Source organism: Myiozetetes cayanensis, unplaced genomic scaffold, assembly GCF_022539395.1.
Source record: "Myiozetetes cayanensis isolate MyiCay16 unplaced genomic scaffold, myiCay2020 scf48, whole genome shotgun sequence".
Lineage (NCBI taxonomy): Eukaryota > Metazoa > Chordata > Aves > Passeriformes > Tyrannidae > Myiozetetes > Myiozetetes cayanensis.
This window is the reverse complement of record NW_026087720.1, coordinates 246,661-265,705: the sequence shown is the minus strand read 5'-3', so window position 1 is coordinate 265,705 and position 19,045 is coordinate 246,661. Positions and strand designations below refer to the sequence as shown.

At 63.3% G+C, this 19,045-nt stretch overlaps 1 protein-coding gene across 1 annotated transcript in view; it reads right to left on the bottom strand.

The window, feature by feature from the left end:
- PLEC (plectin) overlaps positions 1-19,045 on the bottom strand; it is a 68,284-nt gene that overhangs the window by 20,608 nt on the left and 28,631 nt on the right. The window contains 7 exon segments of the mRNA XM_050331079.1: positions 678-798; positions 1,121-1,200; positions 6,252-6,392; positions 6,921-7,157; positions 7,567-13,902; positions 14,436-17,239; positions 17,242-17,815. Coding sequence (XP_050187036.1) covers positions 678-798; positions 1,121-1,200; positions 6,252-6,392; positions 6,921-7,157; positions 7,567-13,902; positions 14,436-17,239; positions 17,242-17,815 — 10,293 coding nt within the window.

Sequence of the window (19,045 nt, the reverse complement as noted above, 5' to 3'; positions counted from 1 at the left end):
AGCGGTCGGCTGGAATCCGCAGCCTCAGATCCCGGGAGCCGGGTGGGTTTCTGCGCGGCCTCGGCTTTGTCTGCTCCGAGGCCGGGATGAATGGCCCTTTCAGTTTGTGCCGTCATGTGTGCCGAGGGAGCCCGTGTGCCGGCCAGGCTCCGAACAAAAGGAGCCGGCGAGGGGCTGCGCGGAGGGGCCGCCGGCAGCCCCCACCGCGGCTCCTCGCCTGGGCAGGGGCACAGCGGGCACGGCCGCACAGCCCGTGCTTGGCCGCGCATCCCTCGTGCACAGCCCAACACCCCTCTCACAGCCGCACCCCCGTGCCCAGGCAGTGGTGCCCGGAGCCGCAGCTGAGCCCGGTGCAGTCGGTGGCCCTGCGGCCAGCGGGGCTCCGAGGCAGCGATGCTGCGGGTACTGGTAGGGCCACGGGGCCCACGGGCTCCGAGCCAACAGCACCGCCAGGCTGGGGAGCAGGAGCCGGGGACGGATGGCCTGACACCGGCTCGTTGTGGGGACGAGCCTAGGGGTCTCCCAGCCGGCCGTGGGGCTGTGCCGAAGGGTCTCCCAGCCGGCTATGACCGGGACTAAGCCTTCCAGGGACTAAGACCTCACCGGCCTCGGTACAGACGTGAACTGGTCCTGCCCAGCTCCGCGCGACCCGGCTGCAGCCCAGGGCCAGACGTTACCTGTGGGGCCGTGCCGGGCTCCGGCAGAATCGTCAGCCGCTTCTCCACTGCGTCCAGCCAGTGCCGCAGGGCCAGCAGCTGCTCCTGCACCTCCAGATTCCGTTCTGACCGCGGCCGGGCTCTGGGGAGAGAGCGGGGACACTAATACAGAGTAGGGGACATGGCTGCTGTCCCACCTGCCCACACCACGCTGAGCCCCGGCCTCACTGCGCACTCACAGAAGACCCTGCCAAGGGCGTCAAGGCCACACCAGCGCTCACGGCTGCGCCCGTTCCCACCCTGCTCTCCAGGGCAAAGCCGAACCGCGCCCTCCCCATCCCGGCGCTGACCCAGACCTCTGGGCGATGCAGGTTCCTCTCAGCTCCCCCGTCACGGTGTAGGCACCCAGGCACACCCACAGGCCCCGATACGGTGTGTTCAATGGTGCCCAGTGGTGCCCGTACCTCTCTATGTCCTCCCCATCCGGTGATGACCCCTGCACGCTCTCCCCGGCGAGCCTGGTGTCCCTCGCAGTGCGGTGCGTCTGCAGGGAGAGCAGAGGGACGGTGGGGATGGGACACCCAGGACTCGTCAGGGGACGAGGCTCCACAGCCTTCCCCCCTGGAACACCAGAGGTGCGGAGGTCTTGCAGCGTCGCTGTGTTTCCCCAGGGACGGCCCGTCCTCACCCGCCGGGGCAAAGCTCCCCTGCCTGAGACCTCTGACCTCTGTCCTTGCTCCAGCCGTCACCGGTACCTGCGGGTTTGGGCTCTGCTCCGCTTCCTCTGCATTCCTGCAGCGCTCCCCAATTTCCCGACCCTTTTTCACCCGGGATCACTCCCAGATCTCACCCTGCAGCCCTTGGGCTCCATCTGGTCCCCAGAGTCCCTACACCTGCTCTGTGCACTGCAGAGTCACGGTCCGGTGCCTGGCTGAGCCCAAACCAAGCCACGGCAAATTGACCCATGGCAACTTGAACAATGGAAAACTGATCCGCGACAAACCCACCCATGGAAAATCCACTGCACTGACACGGAGCGCTGACACCCACACCAGCCGCTGCCGGCTTCGGTGCTGCGAGCACGGTCGCTTTTCCGCAACGTGTGGGAGGTGACAGCGGGCAAACACCGAGATCTAAAACCCAGCAACACCTCGGCGCAGTTACAGAGACGGGGCATGAACAAGCAGCACCTACTCCGTGCCCCTGCGGAGGGTGGGGCTAGCAGGAGGAATCGCACCGCCCCCGCTCCCAAATCTGAGGACAATGCTGCTCCCGAGAGCACAGGGAGCCCTGCAATTAACTCGTCGTTAACCTAGGTGATTAATTAAGCCAGATCACCTGGCCGAGCACAACGAGGGGGAGATGCGTCTGGGGATAACAGGAGGGAAACGGGGCACAGTCATCCACAGACTTGCTGTGGGTGTGTGCTGGATGCGGCTGTTTCGGAAGGAGCCGCGGGCAGGGTCTGGTCAGGAACCCCCGCAGGAGCAGTAGGGAATTCCTGGAACGAGGGGAAGCGGCATCAGATAGGTGTTAGGTGCCGGTGCCGCAGCAGTCCCGCGTGGTCGGAGTGCCGGCAGGGCTCGGTCCCTTCGGAGACGCTCCGGGACTGCGCATTCACGGCTGACCCTGCGGGCACGATGCCATCAGCCACGGCAGGGTCCCCCCGCCCGACACGCTCTCAGTGTGGCCACCTGCCCTCGGCACTGGCACCCCCGCCAGTGCTCCCCCGCCAACTGGTCAAGCCACCACCAGCATCCTGCTTCCTGGTTCCGTGTGCCCCACTGTGAGTCCTCATCCCAGGACAGGACCGCGGTGCCCTGCTACAAGAGGTTGGGCACAGGGAACCGGGGAGCTGGAGGATGCTGCCGCAGGTGGGCAGACGACAACAGCATCTGCAGTGGGAAACGTTCTTCCAGCCCAAACTCAGTCCAAGTTGGCAGAGATGGAGCCGAGGATGAAGCCCCGGCGATCGCTGCGAGCCTGTCCCAGACACGGCGCCGGCGCGGCTGCACCGGCCGCTCCGATCCTGGGGACGTGCCAAAAGACCATGAGGAGCCCCGAACCCCAAACAGGCGCCGGGACACCGAGGTGCTGAGTGCGGCACGTGCCTGAGAGGGTTCCGCAGCCGCCGCCTGCCCCGGCACGCTGGCGGTGGGTCCGGAGCAGCCCCCAGCCCTGGCTCGGGCATCAGATACCTCGGGCTGCGCCGTTCGCCCGGGGACAAGACGGCAGGAACAAACAGATCTGGAGCTGCCCGTCAGCAGCTCCACAGTGCCGCGGAGGGAGGCAGGTCCCCGTACCGCGCTGCCCACACGGCACCGCCGCTGTCCCCACCGCGTCACCCTGGCCCTGTGCCCAGCCTGGGGGCTTCCGGTACCCCGCAGGACGTGGTGGCTGCAGCCCTGGGGGCAGAACCGTCCCCACTCGCACCCCTGAGCCCCGCGCCACGGACGGGGGGATTCACCGGCCCTGCCAACGCCGGTGAATCCAGCACAGACCCGACGGGCCACAGAGTTGCCGGTGACTACGCGAGGCAGAGCTGCCCTTGGCCAACGCAGCCGGGCTCCGAGCCCCAGCGGCGCGGCCGGGGGGTCTCAGGGTCCCTGCCCATGAGGAGGTTCAGCGCCCCGGCGACGGGGGGGCGTGGGAGAGGCCTTTCCAGCTTTGTGGAGGAGCTGTACAGAGCGTTCCCGGCGCGGCGGGGGCCGAGCCAGCAGTGCCCGGGGCGGTGGCACAGAGAGCTGGCAGCCGAGCCGACTGCCGCGGCCACGCTTGGGACGACGGCCACGGGTCCCAAGCACCGGACCGCGGCCAGGACGGGGCAGTGCTGCCGCTCGCACCGTGACGGGCGGGCGGCCTATGCCGATGTGCGCCGGGCGGGGGGCGACGGACCCCTCCAGGGCTGATCGGCACCACGGCCAGGGCCGCACTCGGTGCCTCACATGCTATGGCCCTCGGTGTTAATGCTGAGGGATGGTTTAGCTCGAGGGGGGCGAGGAGGGTGAGCTCCGAGCCGCACGGCAGCGGGACGGGATGAACTGCAGGCCATTAAAATCGGGAATGTCATGGAGTTCTCCATCGTGACAAGCTTGGCCCGGTTACACACCAGCCTGGTCACTCACAGCACGTGGTGCTGAAGGGGCTTTAAGAGTGATGGGGAGGTCTCAGGGCACAGGACGAGCCAATGGAGAAGGTCCATGGAAAAAAGACACTATGCTGGGTTGGGAGTTGCATGCTCACCCCACGGCACTTGGGAGCAGACAGCCCAGATCTCGGGGCATCCCCATCTCCTGTGCCCGTTTGCCAGACAAGGTGGAAGGATCCCAGCACCCCGGGCACACAGGGGAGGGTCCCCATGCCAGGGGCACAGGGCTGAGGGGGTGTGGGAAAGGGTGCGTAGGGGGTGGGATCTCCTCTGTCATGTGGATGCAGGTCCCGTGGTGGGGCCCAGGATTGGGGGCGTCTCTCACCAGGGACCAGAGCTGAACCCCACCAGTGTCAAGTGGTGACGTGGGCCTGGGCCATGGGGCTTAGCACTGGGCCAGAAGAGGGCTCTTGATGGCCTCATGAGCTTTGGGAGGGGTGACTGGCTGGGGAGCGGAGTAGGAGAAGAGGATCAGGAAGGTGCGGGGAGTAGGGAACGTTTGGGGGAGCAGGAAAGGTCCGGGGGACACAGGGAATATCTGGAGTGAAATGTGGTGTGGTCCTGGGCAGCCCACGACACCTCAGGGAATGTCATTGCTGCCCTGGGATCCCTCCTGAGCCTGCAAGCCCCCCTGTCCCCCTGGCCCTGCTGTGCCCAACAGCCACATCCCACTGCCGGTGGGGACAGATGTGGTTAATTGCAGACGGACAATGCAATTAACGTCCTCCCAGCCATCGCCATCTGTCCTGGACAGCCCGGCCTCCCCCTTCAGGGCTGCTGCCAGGGTGGACATGCTCAGCTGCTGCTGGCACAGTGAGACCTCACCGGCCCCTGGACATCACAGTGGTCCCGCAAGGGCCTGGACAGCTCCAGCACTCCCAGTGTGGTGCCCAGTGCTCCTGGCACTGCCACAGGATGAGCTTCCTGCTCAGGGAGCCCCAGCCTGGGCAGAGGGTGACACCTGGCTCACCAGGCTGGACAGAGGGTGACACCTGGCCCACCTTGAGCCACCCACACCTGCGCTGGCAGCTGCACTAACATTTCCTGGTTTGTTGGGGTTGTCCCTCCCAAGTGCTGCTGCCCTGTTAGCCGCCAGCACACCCTGATCCCCTCCAGCCCCTCATCCTCACAGCAAACTGCTGCCATCTGCCCACAACAGCTCACTGCCTGAAAAGGGAGGGCACAGCCTGCACTGGGCAGAGGCCATGGGACCAGTGGGTACAGCCCTCGACTAGCAGTGGTAACGGCACCCACGGGCACAAGGAAGAGTGCCATGGGGGGCAGTGTCCCTGCCGTGCCCAGAGCCCCACTGATGGGGCCGGAAGGGGTCTGTCCCCATGGGAGAGATGCAGCCTCGGAAGCCCCTACAGCCCTCACAGTCCCAGCAGTGCTCACTCCCCAAAACCAGGGATCTCCTGGCCAGGGGCTGCATCCACACTCACCTCCTGGCAGTGCCGGCTGTGCCACCAGCCCGGGACAGCCCTGGGGACACCCCTGCGGCCCTGCTCCGTGCCCGGTAGCACTGTGGGGATACCGAGGCCCAGCCCACAGGTGAAGCACCTGTGCCAGGAGCCAGTCAGACCCACTGTTCCCCCGCACATTCCACCATGACCCACGGCAGCACCAGCAGCCCACGGCACAAAGCCACAGAAGGCAGCGGACACCCCCAGCCCACAGCCACGGTGGCAAGGCTGGAGGGGCAAACAGACCACGCAGAGCTGCCAGCTGGTTTCAGAGGATTCTCCTTTACTGCCCTTGCAGGGGAGCCCTGGGTCCACACTGCTCCTTTTACAGACACTTTGCGGTATGTACAGGTCAGGATTTTAGTGTTTTGCCCCCAAAACACTGGTTTGGGTAATCGATGGGCCCCCGATGCCCTGATGAGTGATGGTCGGGGCATGGGGGGCCCCAGGGAGCAGGGAGCATCCCGGAGCCGCGTGCAGCAGCGCTTCATGCAAAGCCAAACGGGATAATGAGAGCAATAACGACACCGGAGGCGGAGGGTAACATGACTGGATTTACAGGGGGCAGATGAGAGCAGGGGGGAAGAAGGAGATGCCGTGGAGATCCGCGGTGAGCCCAGCACCGCGCCGGGAGGCTGTCCCTGGGGAGGAGGGGATGTGCAGGGCGAGGAGGGATTGAGTGACCCCGCGGGTGCCTCTTGGGCCGCTGGCTGCCCAGGCATTGCAGCCCCAGTCTCTGCCCGGGGACTCTGGCAAGTGCAAAGGGCGAGGGAGCACATCCCCGTGTCCTCAGGCGCGGTCCAACAGGCCCCGGGGCAGGGGACAGGCTCTGTGGCAGCGATGAGGGGAGGTGAGATGGACATCCAGCCACACTACAACAAAGCGAACAGAAAAGATGGGATGAGACAGGGAGAACGATCCATGAGATGACCCGGCCAGCAGGACCGCTGCAGGACCGGGACAGAGCGGGGAGCTTGGCATTACCTGTGCCGGTGAGCGCGGCCGAGCAGCTGCAGCCACCCAGGCTCCCTTCGAGCCCATCCACGACCTGCTGATGTCGGAGACCCAGCTCAGGAGCTCACCCAGCGGCACCGGGACATCTTTGGTGGGACTGGAAAAAGACGTCTGCCAGAGAGAGAGTGCGTTACTGCAGGCGCAGGGAGAGCCGGGGACAGGGGGTTGGAATTACCGTGAGGAAGGAAGAGGAGGCTGCTTTTACAGAATTTCACCATTTTCTAACAAAAGCATGTTCCGGGCTGCTGCAGCATCCCACGGCCCACCCCATGTTCCAGGGGTCCTGGGGCCCCCGCACCTCTCATAGGGTCGGGAAAGTCCCCATGGCCAGGGGGGCTCTGGGCACAGGAGCCACATGGAACCGGGCTGGGGTGTGGGTTCCGGTGGACACCTGCCAACGGGGCATGGAGCCACATCAGCATGAGGAAATCAACCTCGAGTGGAAGCACTTCCCAGATACACGGAGAGACAGACAGACAGACTGGCCGGCCACGGCGGGAGAGTCCCGGAGGGCGGGTGAGCGGGTGGGCTGGCGGAGGCAGGCGCGCAGCGAAGCCCCTCGGCGGGCGAAGCGGCGGAGCGGAGGCAGGTCCCCCCGCGTGGCGCAGAAGCACCGGGCAGCACCAGCGCGGCACTTACGGTCAGGGCACCGGCTCCGCGGTGCAGTGGCGGGACGTGCCGGGAGGCCAAGGCAGGGAGATGGGGCAGCTGGGGGGCTGGGCGCAGAGCCCCTCCTCGCCACGCTGAGGGTGGGTGGAAGGGGTCCAGGCAGCAGCTCCAGGGCCGGCGTGGTGTGTCTGGCTGTCTGGTGCCGGGGAGCCCGCGATGTCCTCCTCCGGCATGCCAGCTGCAGTGTGGTGCACCATGAAGCCAGGGTCATCTCCTCCTTTGGGGTGCGGGGGTTGAAGCCGGCAGGATAATTACAAAAGAGTGCTAAGTGGTTAGATCCAAACAGGGAACTGTTTTCCTGGTGTCCGGCTCGACCGCACCGTGTGTGAGCGGCAGCGGAGGCTGCGCAGCCGGGGCCTGGAATGGCATTCAGCTCCCAGGGCACAGGACAGGGAGGGTGGTAGTGTGTGTTTTGTCTTATCTCTTAATATACAAACACTGTCAGCACATTCGCATATATTAATTTATTAGTCTTGTCTTTTTGGTTAAACTCGAGGCACTGCTTTGGGAGAAGAGTGGAGGTTCAAAATTAAAAAATATACTAGTGATTAGCCAGCAGCGTTACCACATGCGGAGCGGGTGAGGCAGCGCCTCAGGGAGCTGGCAGGTCTCAGGCCACGTGGAGTGGAGGCCCACACACCCCGGGGTGCTCCCCGCTCGCCTCCTGCCCACAGCTCCCAGATGCAGCCAGGGTGAGGGCAAGGGCTAGAGCAGCTGCCTCCACAGCGCCCTGGGGACCCACGGCATATCTGCGCCCGAAGCTTGAGGAGGAGTAGGATGAGGAAGAGAAGGTCATAGAGAAGCCGGAGCTGGTGGCATCGAAGCTGCCGCGCCGGGAGCCTGAGCGGGAGCCGGTGCGGGAGCCTGAGCGGGATCCAGAGGTGGAGCCGGCACTGCTGACATTGTAGGGGCTGTAGTAGCCCTTGCTGGACTGGGAGGAGGCCTCCAGCAGCCGCAGGCCGGTCCCATCCTCGATCATGCTCCGGTCCATGGCGTCCTTGTAGGAGATCTTGAGCTTGGTCTTAGGGCAGGTGAGGTACTTGGAGTAGGTATTGACATCCCGCAGCTTCTGGGCGGTGCGTGCATCAATGGTGCCCTTCTGCAGTGCCTCATCCAGGGAGACACGGCCCGCAGTGTCGGGCTCGATCAGGCCCCCTGTCAGGTACTGCACCTCCAGGAACCGCTGCCCAGCCTCATAGTACAGCCAGCCCTTCTTCAGCGCCTGTGCCGCCGACATCTTCGTCTTGGTCCGCGGGTCCTCGAAGCCATAGAAGGCCTTCTGTGCCAGGTTGATGCGGTCCACCATGATCTTGTCAACCAGGCCCTTGTTGACTGCGTCAGCGACGGAGCACTTGTCGCCAGTGCTGGGGTCGATGATGCCCCCAGTGCAGGCCTGGGCCTCCAGCAGCCGCTGCCCCGTGATGTTGTCTACCAGGTTGCGGCGCATCGCCTCTGTGATGGACACCTTCTCGAGAGTGTCTGTGTCCAGGATGCCCGCCACTGGCCCGGTCTCCTCAGTTGGGTCGGTCCACATGGAGATCTGGGTCCGTGTCAGGGCTGGGCTGACAGTAGTGTAGGAGGAGGAGGATCCCACTGAGGATGACCGCGACCGGAAGCCACCCATGTTGCCGGAGAGCATGTCAGCAAACTCGGTGATGGAGAGGGTGCCTGAGCGGTACTGGTCCAGGGCCGACTGGTCAATCAGGCCCTTGCTGATGGCATCGTCGATGTCATACTGGCGCCCTGAGCGCCTGTCAATGATCATTGACTTCACCACACCATCGGAGGAGGAGGTGGTGATTTCTTCCCATTCGCACTCCTGCTCTGACAGCTCCAGGTAGGTCTGGTGGTCAATGAGGCCCTTGCGATAGGCTTCATAGACAGACATCTCCTTGCCCGTCTCCGGGTCGACGATCACCACCCGACGCTTGCGGACGGAGGACTTGGAAGAAGTCTTTCTCTCCCGCTTCTTCTCCTTCAGGGGCAGGAGGCAGAGGCCGGTCTCTGGGTCAGTGATGCACCGCTCCATGAGCTGCAGGTAGGTGAGGTTCTCCTCTGTGTTGGGGTCAAAGAAGCCCTTGGTGTCATCGCTGGGGTCCAGCAGGATCTCATTCATCTCCTCGTCAAAGAGGCCCCTCTTGTAGGCCACCTCCACGGGCAGACGGTGGCTCTCCTCGGGGTCAATGATGCCTCCCGTGGCGATCTGCGCCTCCAGCAAGCGGATCCCGTGGTCCTTCAGGATCAGACCCTTCTTCATGGCCTGGAAGAGGGAGATAAGCTTTCCAGTGTAAGGGTCCCGGTAGCCGGTGACGGCCCTCTCGGCAGAGAGCAGCTTGTCCTTAAACTCGGGGCCCACGATGCCCATCCGCACAGCTTCCTCCACTGTCAGCTTGAGGCCCTTGATGGGGTCGATCACATAGCCCGTGGCTGCCTGCGCCTCCAGGAGCTCGAAGGCAGTGCCAGGCCGGATGATCCCCTTCTTCATGGCCTGGTAGACAGACAGACGCTCCTTTGTAGAGTCCACAAAGACGCCAGCAATGCAGCTGGTGCCCTCCAGGAACTTCTTGAGGTTCTTGGAGACCTCCTCAACGGAGGTGAGGCCCTCTTGAAGGCGCTGGGCTGTGGCTTCATCCATCACCTGCGAACGGACAAGCTCCTCCACAGTGATCTGCTTCCGCAGCCCCCGGAAGGTGAGTTTCCGTGTGTCACAGAGCGGGAGCAGGAGGAGCCTGGAGTTCTCATCCTTCCGGCAGCGCTTCAGCAGCTGTGTGTAGCTGAGCTTCTCATCCGTGGAAGGGTCCACGTAGCTGCGCACCTCGCTGGGCTCCGAGAGCATGTCGTACGTCTCCTTGTTGATGAAGCCCCGCTGGTAGGCCACCTCCAGGGGCAGGTGGAAGCCCAGGTGTGGGTCGATGACACCGCCAGTCGCGATCTGGGCGTCCAGGAGCTTGAGGGCCTCTTCGCTGGGAATGAGATCCTTCTTCATGGCCTGGAAGAGGGAGATCTTCTGTTCGCTGTAGGGATCCCTGTAGCCGGTCACAGCTCTCTCTGCAGACAGGAGCCGGTCGTGGATCTCAGGCCCCACCACGCCCTTCCTGACTGCCTCATCGACCGTCAGCATCTCATTCTTCACTGGGTCGATCATGAAGCCGGTGGCTGCCTGGGCCTCCAGGAGAGAGCGGGCCACTTCAGAGTTGATCAGCCCTTTCCTCAGTGCCTGGTAGATGCTGAGTGTCTGCTTGGAGGAGGGGATGTAGATGCCAGCCACACAGCCTGACCCATAGAGGTATTTCCAGACAGTCTCCACTTCCAGGAGCTCCCGGAAGGTTTTGGAGCCCTGCTTCAGCAGGTTGTAAATGTCCTGAGAGATAATCTTGGCCTCGTAGAGGTCCTCAGCCGTGATGCGGCGCCGGACGTAGTCATAGGACATGAGGTTCTGCTGCCGGATGATCTCAGTCTTCTCGATGATCTCGATGATGATGATGATCATGCGCTCCTTGGACACGCGGCCTGACTGGAACTCCTCCATGAGCTGTTTCCGCTGCTCCTCGGGCAGCAGGTCCGAGTGCATGATCTCCCACAGCGACATGGAGGAGCCCGCCCGGCTCCCCACAGGGATGTCCACCTGCGTCTCCTCAAACACCTTCCGTGTCTCTGCCTCTGTGTAAAGCTGGGTGGTCTCCACCACTTTTGGCTTCTCGGGCTCCCGCAGAGGCAGCAGGTACAGGCCCGTCTCGGGATCCTCGATGCACCTCTCCTTCAGCTGCAGATAGGTGAGGTTCTCCTGAGTGTTGGGGTCAAAGAAGCCCTTGGTGTCATCAGTGGGGTCGGAGAGCGTCCGGTTCATCTCCTCATCGAAGTAGCCGCGCTGGTAGGCCACCTCCACGGGCAGGCGGTGGCTGTGCACGGGGTCGATGATGCCACCGGTGGCGATCTGGGCCTCGAGCAGGCGGATGCCGTGATCCCTGACAATGAGCCCTTTCTTCATGGCCTGGAAGAGGGAGATGGTGTCGCCCGAGTAGGGGTCCTTGTAGCCGGTGACAGCCTTCTCAGCTGACAGCAGCTTCTCGTGTAGCTCAGGCCCAACAACACCAGCCTTCACCGCCTCGTTGACGTACAGTTTACGGTTCTTCACGGGATCAATCAAGAACCCAGTGGCTGCCTGGGCCTCCAGGAGGACTGCAGCGGTGCTGGGCATCAGCAGGTTTCTCTTCATGGCCTCGTAGATGTTCAGCTTCTCCTTGGTGGCCTCCACATAGACGCCAGCAATGCAGCCACCACCATGCAGGAACCTCCTCACTGCATCTGTCTCAGAGAGGTCCTTCACCGTCTTCTTGCCTTCCTTCAGCTGCTCGTACTGGGCCTTGCTGATAATGCGGGACTCCAGCAGCTCGCTGGCCGGCACTGGCGCCCGCAGACCACTGAACGTCAGCTTCTCCTGCTTTTTGGTCTCCACCTCCTCAATGATGGTGATCACGATCTTGATGATCTTTTCGATGGTCACTTTGCCGGTTTTGTACTGTCGGAGGAGCTCCCGCCTGTGCTCCTCTGTGAAGTACTCAGAGTGGATCAGATCCCAGATGGTCATCGTCCGGCCCTTCATGCTGCCCACTGGCACCTCTATGGTGGTCTTGTCAAAGCACTCCTTGGCCTGGCTGTCTGTGTAGACCTCCTCCTGCTGCGACTGGATGGCCTTGTCAGAGAGGGGCAGCAGGCACAGGCCAGTCTGCTTATCACGGTGGCAGCTCTTCTGCAGCTGGGCATAGGTGAGGTGTTCCTGGGTGTTGGGGCAGTAGAAAGCCTTGGCGTCATCTCGGAGCTCAGTCAGAGCCTCGTTTATCTCCGGGTCGAAGTAGCCGCGCTTGTAGGCGACCTCGAGTGGGAGCCGGTGGCTCTTGACAGGGTCGATGATGCCGCCAGTGGCAAGCTGGACGTCCAGCAGCCGGAGCCCAGTGTCACTGGGGATGAGACCCTTCTTGAGCGCTTGGTAGAGGGAAACCGTCTGGCCTGTGTAGGGATCCTTGTAGCCGGTCACCGCCTTCTCCGCCGACAGCAGCTTCTCGTGGAACTCTGGTCCCACCACCTCAGCCTTCACTGCCTCGTCCACAGAGAAGAGCTTGTTCCCCACGGGGTCAATGATGTAGCCAGTGGCAGCTTGTGCCTCCAGCAGGGAGAGGGCAACCTCTGGCTTCAGCAGGTTTCTCTTCAAGGCCTCATAGAAGGTGAGCTTCTGGCCCGTTGACTCCACCAGGACACCGGCAATGGCATCTGTGCCCTTCAGGTACTGCTGCACAGACTCCATCTCTGCCACATCTTTCACGGATTTCTTGCCCTGGTGCAGTTGGTTGTAGAGGTCCTTGTTGATGATTTTGCTTTCCAGCAGCTCAGCAGCGGGCACGGGCGCCCGCAGGCCCTCAAAGCACATCTGGCTCTTTTTCTCGCTTTCCTCCACAACCGTGATGATGATCTTGATGATCTTCTCCACTGTGATCTTGCCAGTCCTGTACTGCTGGATCAGGTCTCGCCTTTGGTCCTCAGTGAAGTATTCAGAGTTGATGAGCTCCCAGATGGTCATTGTCTTCCCTTGGAACTTGCCAAATGGCGCTGTCACCGTGGCCTTCTTGAAGACGTCCTTGGCTTCCTTGTCAGTGTAGACCAGCTCCCTCGCTTTGGCTGCCTGGTCAGTGAGTGGCAGGAGGCACAGCCCTGTGTCCGGGTCAGTCACACACCGCTCCATGAGCTGCAGGTAGGTGAGGTTCTCCTGAGTGTTGGGATCAAAGAAGCCCTTGGTGTCATCAGTGGGATCAGACAGGACCTGGTTCATCTCCTCATCGAAGTAGCCACGTTTGTAGGCTGCTTCCACGGGCAGGCGGTGGCTGTGCACGGGGTCGATGATGCCACCGGTGGCGATCTGGGCCTCGAGCAGGCGGATGCCATGATCCCTGACGATGAGATCCTTCGTCATGGCCTGGAAGAGGGAGATCTTGTCCCCTGTATATGGATCCTTGTAGCCGGTGACAGCCCGCTCAGCCGACAGCATCTTGTTGTGCAGCTCTGGCCCGATCACACCCTCTCGCACCGCCTCATTCACCGAGAGCCTCACATTCCGCACAGGATCGATGATGAAGCCAGAGGCAGCCTGAGCCTCCAGAAGCACCAGCGCTGTGCCTGGGCTGAGCAGCTTCTTCTTCATGGCTTCGTAGATGCTCATCTTCTGGTTAGTGGGTTTGATCAGCAAACCAGCAATGCTGCTCTTGCCTTGCAGGTACTTCTTGATGTCCTCCCTCTGCGAGAGCTCGCCCACACTCACAGCTCCCTTCGACAACTTGTCCAAGTTCTCTCTGCTCAGAATGCCAGCATCAGCCAGCTTCTCTGCTGACACCTTCTGCCGAATGCCGTCGAAAGCAAACTCTGGCTCCCCATTCTGAGCTAAGCCGTCCATCGCGTCCCGGCCGTTGGGCACAGCCTTCATGTCCAGCAGCTGTGTCGTCGTAACTGCAGCCTCCCCGGGCAGGTCGTCCGTCTGGATCATGATCTCCCGTCTCTGGGCCAGGGCTGCCTTGTACTCCTCCTGCATCTGCTCAAGCCTCTCCCTCAGCTTCTTGTTCTCCTCTTCCAGAAGTTTCTCCTGCTGCTGCCTCTGCCTCTCAAGCTGCTGCAGCTCCTCCTGCTTGTGCCGGACATTTTCCTCAGCTTCTTTTTGATGCTTCTTGGCTTCATCCAACATGGCTTTCAACTGTTGCTTCTCCTGCTCCATCTCCTGCTGCTGCCTCTCCTGCTCTGCCTTCAGGTTCTGGGCTTTGTTCACCTCATCCTTAAAGAGCTTCTCCAGCTTCAATTTCTCCTCCTCAATGAACTTCTCCTTCTGCAGCAGGGCATCCTTCTCCGTCAGGAAGCTCTGCTGGAGGAGCTGTGTCTCCTGACGGAGTTGAGCCTGCTGGGCCACCTGCATCTGGGGTGGGAGAGAGGACAGTGTGGTCAGACACCCAGGAGGGCAGTGGGGAGGACTGAGGGTGGGGGGGATGGGGCATGGGGAGCAGGGGTGGCACCAGGGAACACAGAGTCACCCACACACTCCGCTATATTGGGTAAGAGTTAAAGAGCAGAGCTGGGGTTAGGGAGCCGCACACACAGCACAGGGCAGGACAAACAGGGGGAGGACACAAGGGATCCTCCAGCACCGAGGATGGGAACTGGGCACAGAACATGGCAGGACATACCACGGGACCAAAGAGCCGGCCCGGGTGGTGGGGATCCCCTGTCCACAGCAGGAGATAGGCTGGGGGTCCCGCTCCAACACTGCCTGTGGGGTTTGCTTCAGTGCCCCCAACTGAAGGGGGCATCCTTGACCCTCATAGGGGGTCCTGCCCCACCATCCCCAGTGATGGTCCCTGGGGACCTGGCCAGGGATGGTGTGGGGTGACTGGGGAGAGGGACGGCCTCCCTGTGTACCACCACTGCTAAGGGGGACCCACAGCCCAGTACCTCCTCTGCCTTCTGCTGCAGTAGTGCTGCCTCCTGCTTCAGCTTCTCCTTCTCCTTCTCCAGGTCGGCAATGGCCTTCCGCAGCTTCTCCGCATCCTCATCGCTCTGGTGCCTCTGGATCTCCAGGGTCTGCACCAGCGTCATCTTCTCCTGCGTGGCCAGCTCTGTCTCATGCAGCCTCTCACTGATCTCCTCTGCCTGCTTCTTGAACCGCTTGGCTTCCTCCTCAGCCTTGGCCTGGGCCATGCTCATCTCCGCCACTTGCACTTTGAGGCGCTCAGCCTCAGCCGTGATGTCCAACTGCCGCCGACGCTCGGCCTCCAGTGTCTTCTGGAAGCCTTCGGTCTCCTCAGCCAGGCGCTGCTGCATCTGCTCCTTGTCCTCCTGCAGCCGCTTGGCGTGTTCCTGCGCCAGGTCCTTCTGTTTCTGCAGCACCTCAGCCTCGGCCCGCAGCCGTGTGGCCTCCTGCACCGCCTGCATCTTCTCCTTCAGCATCTTCTCCGCCAGTGCCCGCTGCTGTGCCAGGTCATCCTCAGCCAGCTGCCGCAAGCGGGCGGCCTCCTGCGCCTCCACACTCAGCCGAGCCACCTCCTCTGCCACCTGCTTCATCTTCTCAGCCTCCTCCGCCAGGAACTTCTGTGTGTTGTCCTTGTCCTTGAGGATCAGCAGCTTGTTCTCCTCCTCAATCCGGTTCTTCAGCTTGGCCAGCTCCTCCATCTGCACCCGGACCTTAAAGAGCTCCTCCTCCACCTGGGCCTTCTGCCGGACGGCATCCGTCACCTCCTCCTTCAGCCGCTGCAGCTCCTCGTCCAGGATGCCCTTCTGATGGTCTGTCTCATCCAGCTGCAGTTTCACCTTGGTCAGCTCCTGCTCCACCTGCGCCTTCTGCCGCAGCGTCTGCTCAGCAAATTTCTTGTGCTTCTCCATCTCGGCGTCGGCCAGCTGCTTCTGCCGCAGGGCCGCCTGCTCCGCCTGCGCCCGCTTCGCTGCCTCCAGCTCAGCCTCCTTCCGAAGCTTCTCTGCGTCCGCCTGTGCCTGCGCCTTGGCCTGTGCCTCCTCCTCTGCCCGCTGCTTCAGCCGCTCGGCTTCCTCCACACGCTGCCGGGACAGGCTGGCGTCCTGCTCGGCCTTGCCACGGGCAAACTCAGCCTCCTCGGCAGCCCGCCGGGCCCGTTCGGCCTCCTCACGCAGCCGGTCCAGGAGGCTCTGCTCCTGCTGCCGCGTCTGCAGCAGCTCCTGCTCCTTCTGCTGCACGGCGGCCAGGTGAGCCTTCTCCTCCGCCGCGATCCGCTTCTGCGCCGCCTCCCGTGCCAGTTGGATCTGCCGCTCCGACTCCTTCTCGGCCAGCTCCTTCTGCCGCCGCGCCTCTTCCACCATGGCCCGCAACCGCTCCACCTCCTCCAAGGCCAATCGCCGCTGCCGCCCAGCCTCCTCCTCAGCCGCCAGGATGGCCTGAACCTTCTCCTCGGCCTCGCGCCGCCGGCCTTCCTCCTCCAGTGCCAGTGCCCGCTGCCTCTCAGCCTCCCGCTCCGCCTGCTCCCGGCTGCGCTGCACCTCCTCCGCCTCCCCACGGATGCGGTTTAGCTCCCGCTCTAGCTCGCTCTTTCCAGCTGACGCCCTTTCGAAGCTGGCCTTAAGTGCGCGGATCTCCTCCTCCACCTGCCTCCGCTGCCGCAGCGTGTCCTCCACCAGCCCCTTCTGCCGCTCCAGCTCACTCTCGGAGGAGCGCTTCAGCAAGGCGATCTTCTCCTCGATGTCCTGCTTGTGCTGAGCCGCCTGCTCCTCCAGCAGCTTGCGCTGGTAGGCCTCGTCCTCCGCCAGCCGCCGCAGACGCTCGTTCTCCGCCTCCTTCTCCTTCAGCGCAATCTCTGCCTCCGCTTTCAGCCGTGAAGCCTCATTGATGGCCGCCAGCTTCTCCTTCAGGATGCGCTCGGCCTCGGCCCGCTGCCGGCCGGCCTCTTCCTCTGCCAGCTGTCGCTGCCGCTTGGCTTCCTCAGAGAGGGCACGCAGGCGGGCGGCCTCCTCAGCCAGCTCCCGCAACTTGCTGGCCTCCGCCTCCAGCCGCTGCTTTGTCTTCTCACTGCTGGAGCGCGACTCCTCCTCTGTCTTGGCCTTGCTCTCCAGTAGGACCTCCATCTCGGCCCGCAGCTTGGCCAGCTCCTCCTCCAGCTCCTTCCTCCTCTGGATGGCCTCGTTCACCTCGCTCTTCAGCCGCGAGAGCTCTTCCTCCAGGAGCAGGCGCTGCTGTTCCCCATTCTCCATCTCTGCCTTCAGTCGGATCAGCTCCTGCTCCGCCGCCAGCTTCTGCTGGGCCGTGCCCTCCGCCAGCTCCCGCTGCTTCTCCAGTTCCTCCTCCGCCAGCTCCTTCTGCCGCAGGGCCGCCTCCTCCGCCTTGGCGCGCTTGCGGGCCTCGCGCTCCGCGTCCTCCTTCTGCTTCTCAGCCTCTTCCTGCGCCAGCGACTTCTTGTGGGCCACCTCCTCGGCCTGCAGCCGCAGGCGCAGTGCCTCGTTGGCCTTCTGCCGCCAATGCTCCAGCTCCTTCTCAGCCTCCTCCCGCGAGCGCTCAGCCTCCAGCTGCTGCCTCTTCAGCCGCTCGGCCTCCTCCTGCAGTTGGGCCACCGCATCGTGCTCCTGCTGCAGCGACAGCTCCAGCTGCGCCGTCTTCTCAGCAAAGGAGAGCCGCTTGCTCTGCAGCTCGGCCTCGGCGCTGCGCTGGGCCACCTCCTGGGCCACCTGGATCTGCCGCTCCTTCTCGGCCTCCGCCTGCCGCATGCGCCGCTCGGCCTCCTCCGCCTGCAGCCGAGCTGCTCCAGGTCCGCCACCGCCTTCTGCTTCTCCCGCGCCGCCTCACGCTCGGCCTGCACCTTGCGCTTCAGCTCCTCTTCTGCCTCCCGCTTCTTCTGACTCTCCTCCTTCACCTGGCGGCGCAGGCGCTCGGCCTCCTCCTGCGCCTGTCGCTTCTGCCGCTCAGCCTCCTCGGCGCGTGCCCGCAGCTCCTGCAGCTCCGTCTCAGCACTCTCCCGCTGTCTCTCAGTGCTCTCCAGCTGCAGGCGGATGAGGCGGATCTCCTCCTCGACCTTCTTGCGGTTGTACTCAGCCTCCTCAATCAGCTTCACCTTAGACTTGATCTGGTGGTCTGAGTTTTGCCGCAGCTGCATCAGCTCCTGTTGGATATTCTGCTTCTGCTGCTCAGCATCCACGGCCACCACCTCCCGCCGGGTGACCTCCTCCTGCATGCGGAGCTGCAGCTCCTGTGCCTCCGCCTCCGCCTGGGCCTTGGCTTTGGCGTGGGCCTCGGCCAGCTGCCGCTGCTTCTCCAGCTGCGCCTCCACCTCCGCCAGCCGCTTCCTCTCCTCCTCCTTCAGCTTCTCGGCGGCTTTCTGGAGGGGAAAGAGGGTACAGGGGACAGAGAGGGGAGAGAGAGACAAATCACAAGGGATGCGATCGCGCCGCGGCATTGGTGCCGGCCAAGCCACGCCCACTGAGCCAGTGGAGGGCTGGAGCATGTACGTGGAAGGGCTTTGGCCCCTGGGCCGCCCCACGAGATGGCGGCAGCTTCCAGAAGACATGGCATGACAGGGGACACACAACAGCGCAGGCAGACAGGCGACAGGAGCCAGACAGCAGCATGGGAAGCAGGCGGCCACGTACCAGAGAGAAGGGACAGAGGGCAAGCGGAGCCCAAGCGATGGAGACAGATGCGAACAGCGTGCACGCCACCACCACGGCTCCCTGTGCCAGGGGGCCGGCACAGACAGCGCCCACCGTGGGCGAAGAAGAAGAGACGGCCCGAGTGCCAAGAGTAGGAGAAAGGGCAGCCGTGCAAGGGCGATGCCAACAGAGGTTTCCCTGCCGGGAAAGCCTCGATGATGGAGAGAGCAATCCAACTGGTTCAAACCCCTCCCAGCCTCTTCCAGGTGCGAGCACAGTGCTCACACCACATGCACCACGAGAGAGGCAGCCGCACGCTCCGCAGGGCCTGGGCACAGGCAGCTCACATGCAAGGGAGTCAGACCCCTGAGCCAGACCCCCAATCCCAGGAGCAGCACAGAGGCTGAGAAGGGACAGAGGAGGACAGGGTGAGCTATGGGGAAGGCAGGGGGTGCCGCAGGGAGGGGGCATGCGCAGAGTGAGTACCTGGTGCAGGGCTGCCAGAGTCATCCTGGTTTTTTACCCTCCATTAGATCCCCACCAACACAAACATCCCCAAAGAAAAAGCACCGGCAAAGCGGCTCCGAGGGCAGAAACCAAGAGTTAGAGAGGTTACCCCGCGCCAGACCCCGCAGGCCGGCGCCCAGCACAGCGGCATGCGCAGGCGGGTGCTGACTGCACTACGTGTATCTGGGAAGTGCCTCCTACCACCAGTCACACCAGAGCCCCCGGTGACCAGAGCAGGCTCGGCTCTAAGACCCTCCAGAGCCAGTGGCCTCACTCCCGGGAACCCAGCAGGGAGCAGTTAGAGGCTGTGGGCCAGTGTTAGTGATGTGGCCAGAGTCACAGCCATGGGCCAGTGCCAGTGATGGGGCTGGGGCCAGAGCCATGGCTGTGGGCCAGTGTTAGTGATGGGGCCAAAGTCACAGCCATAGGCCAGCATTATTGATAGGTCCAGG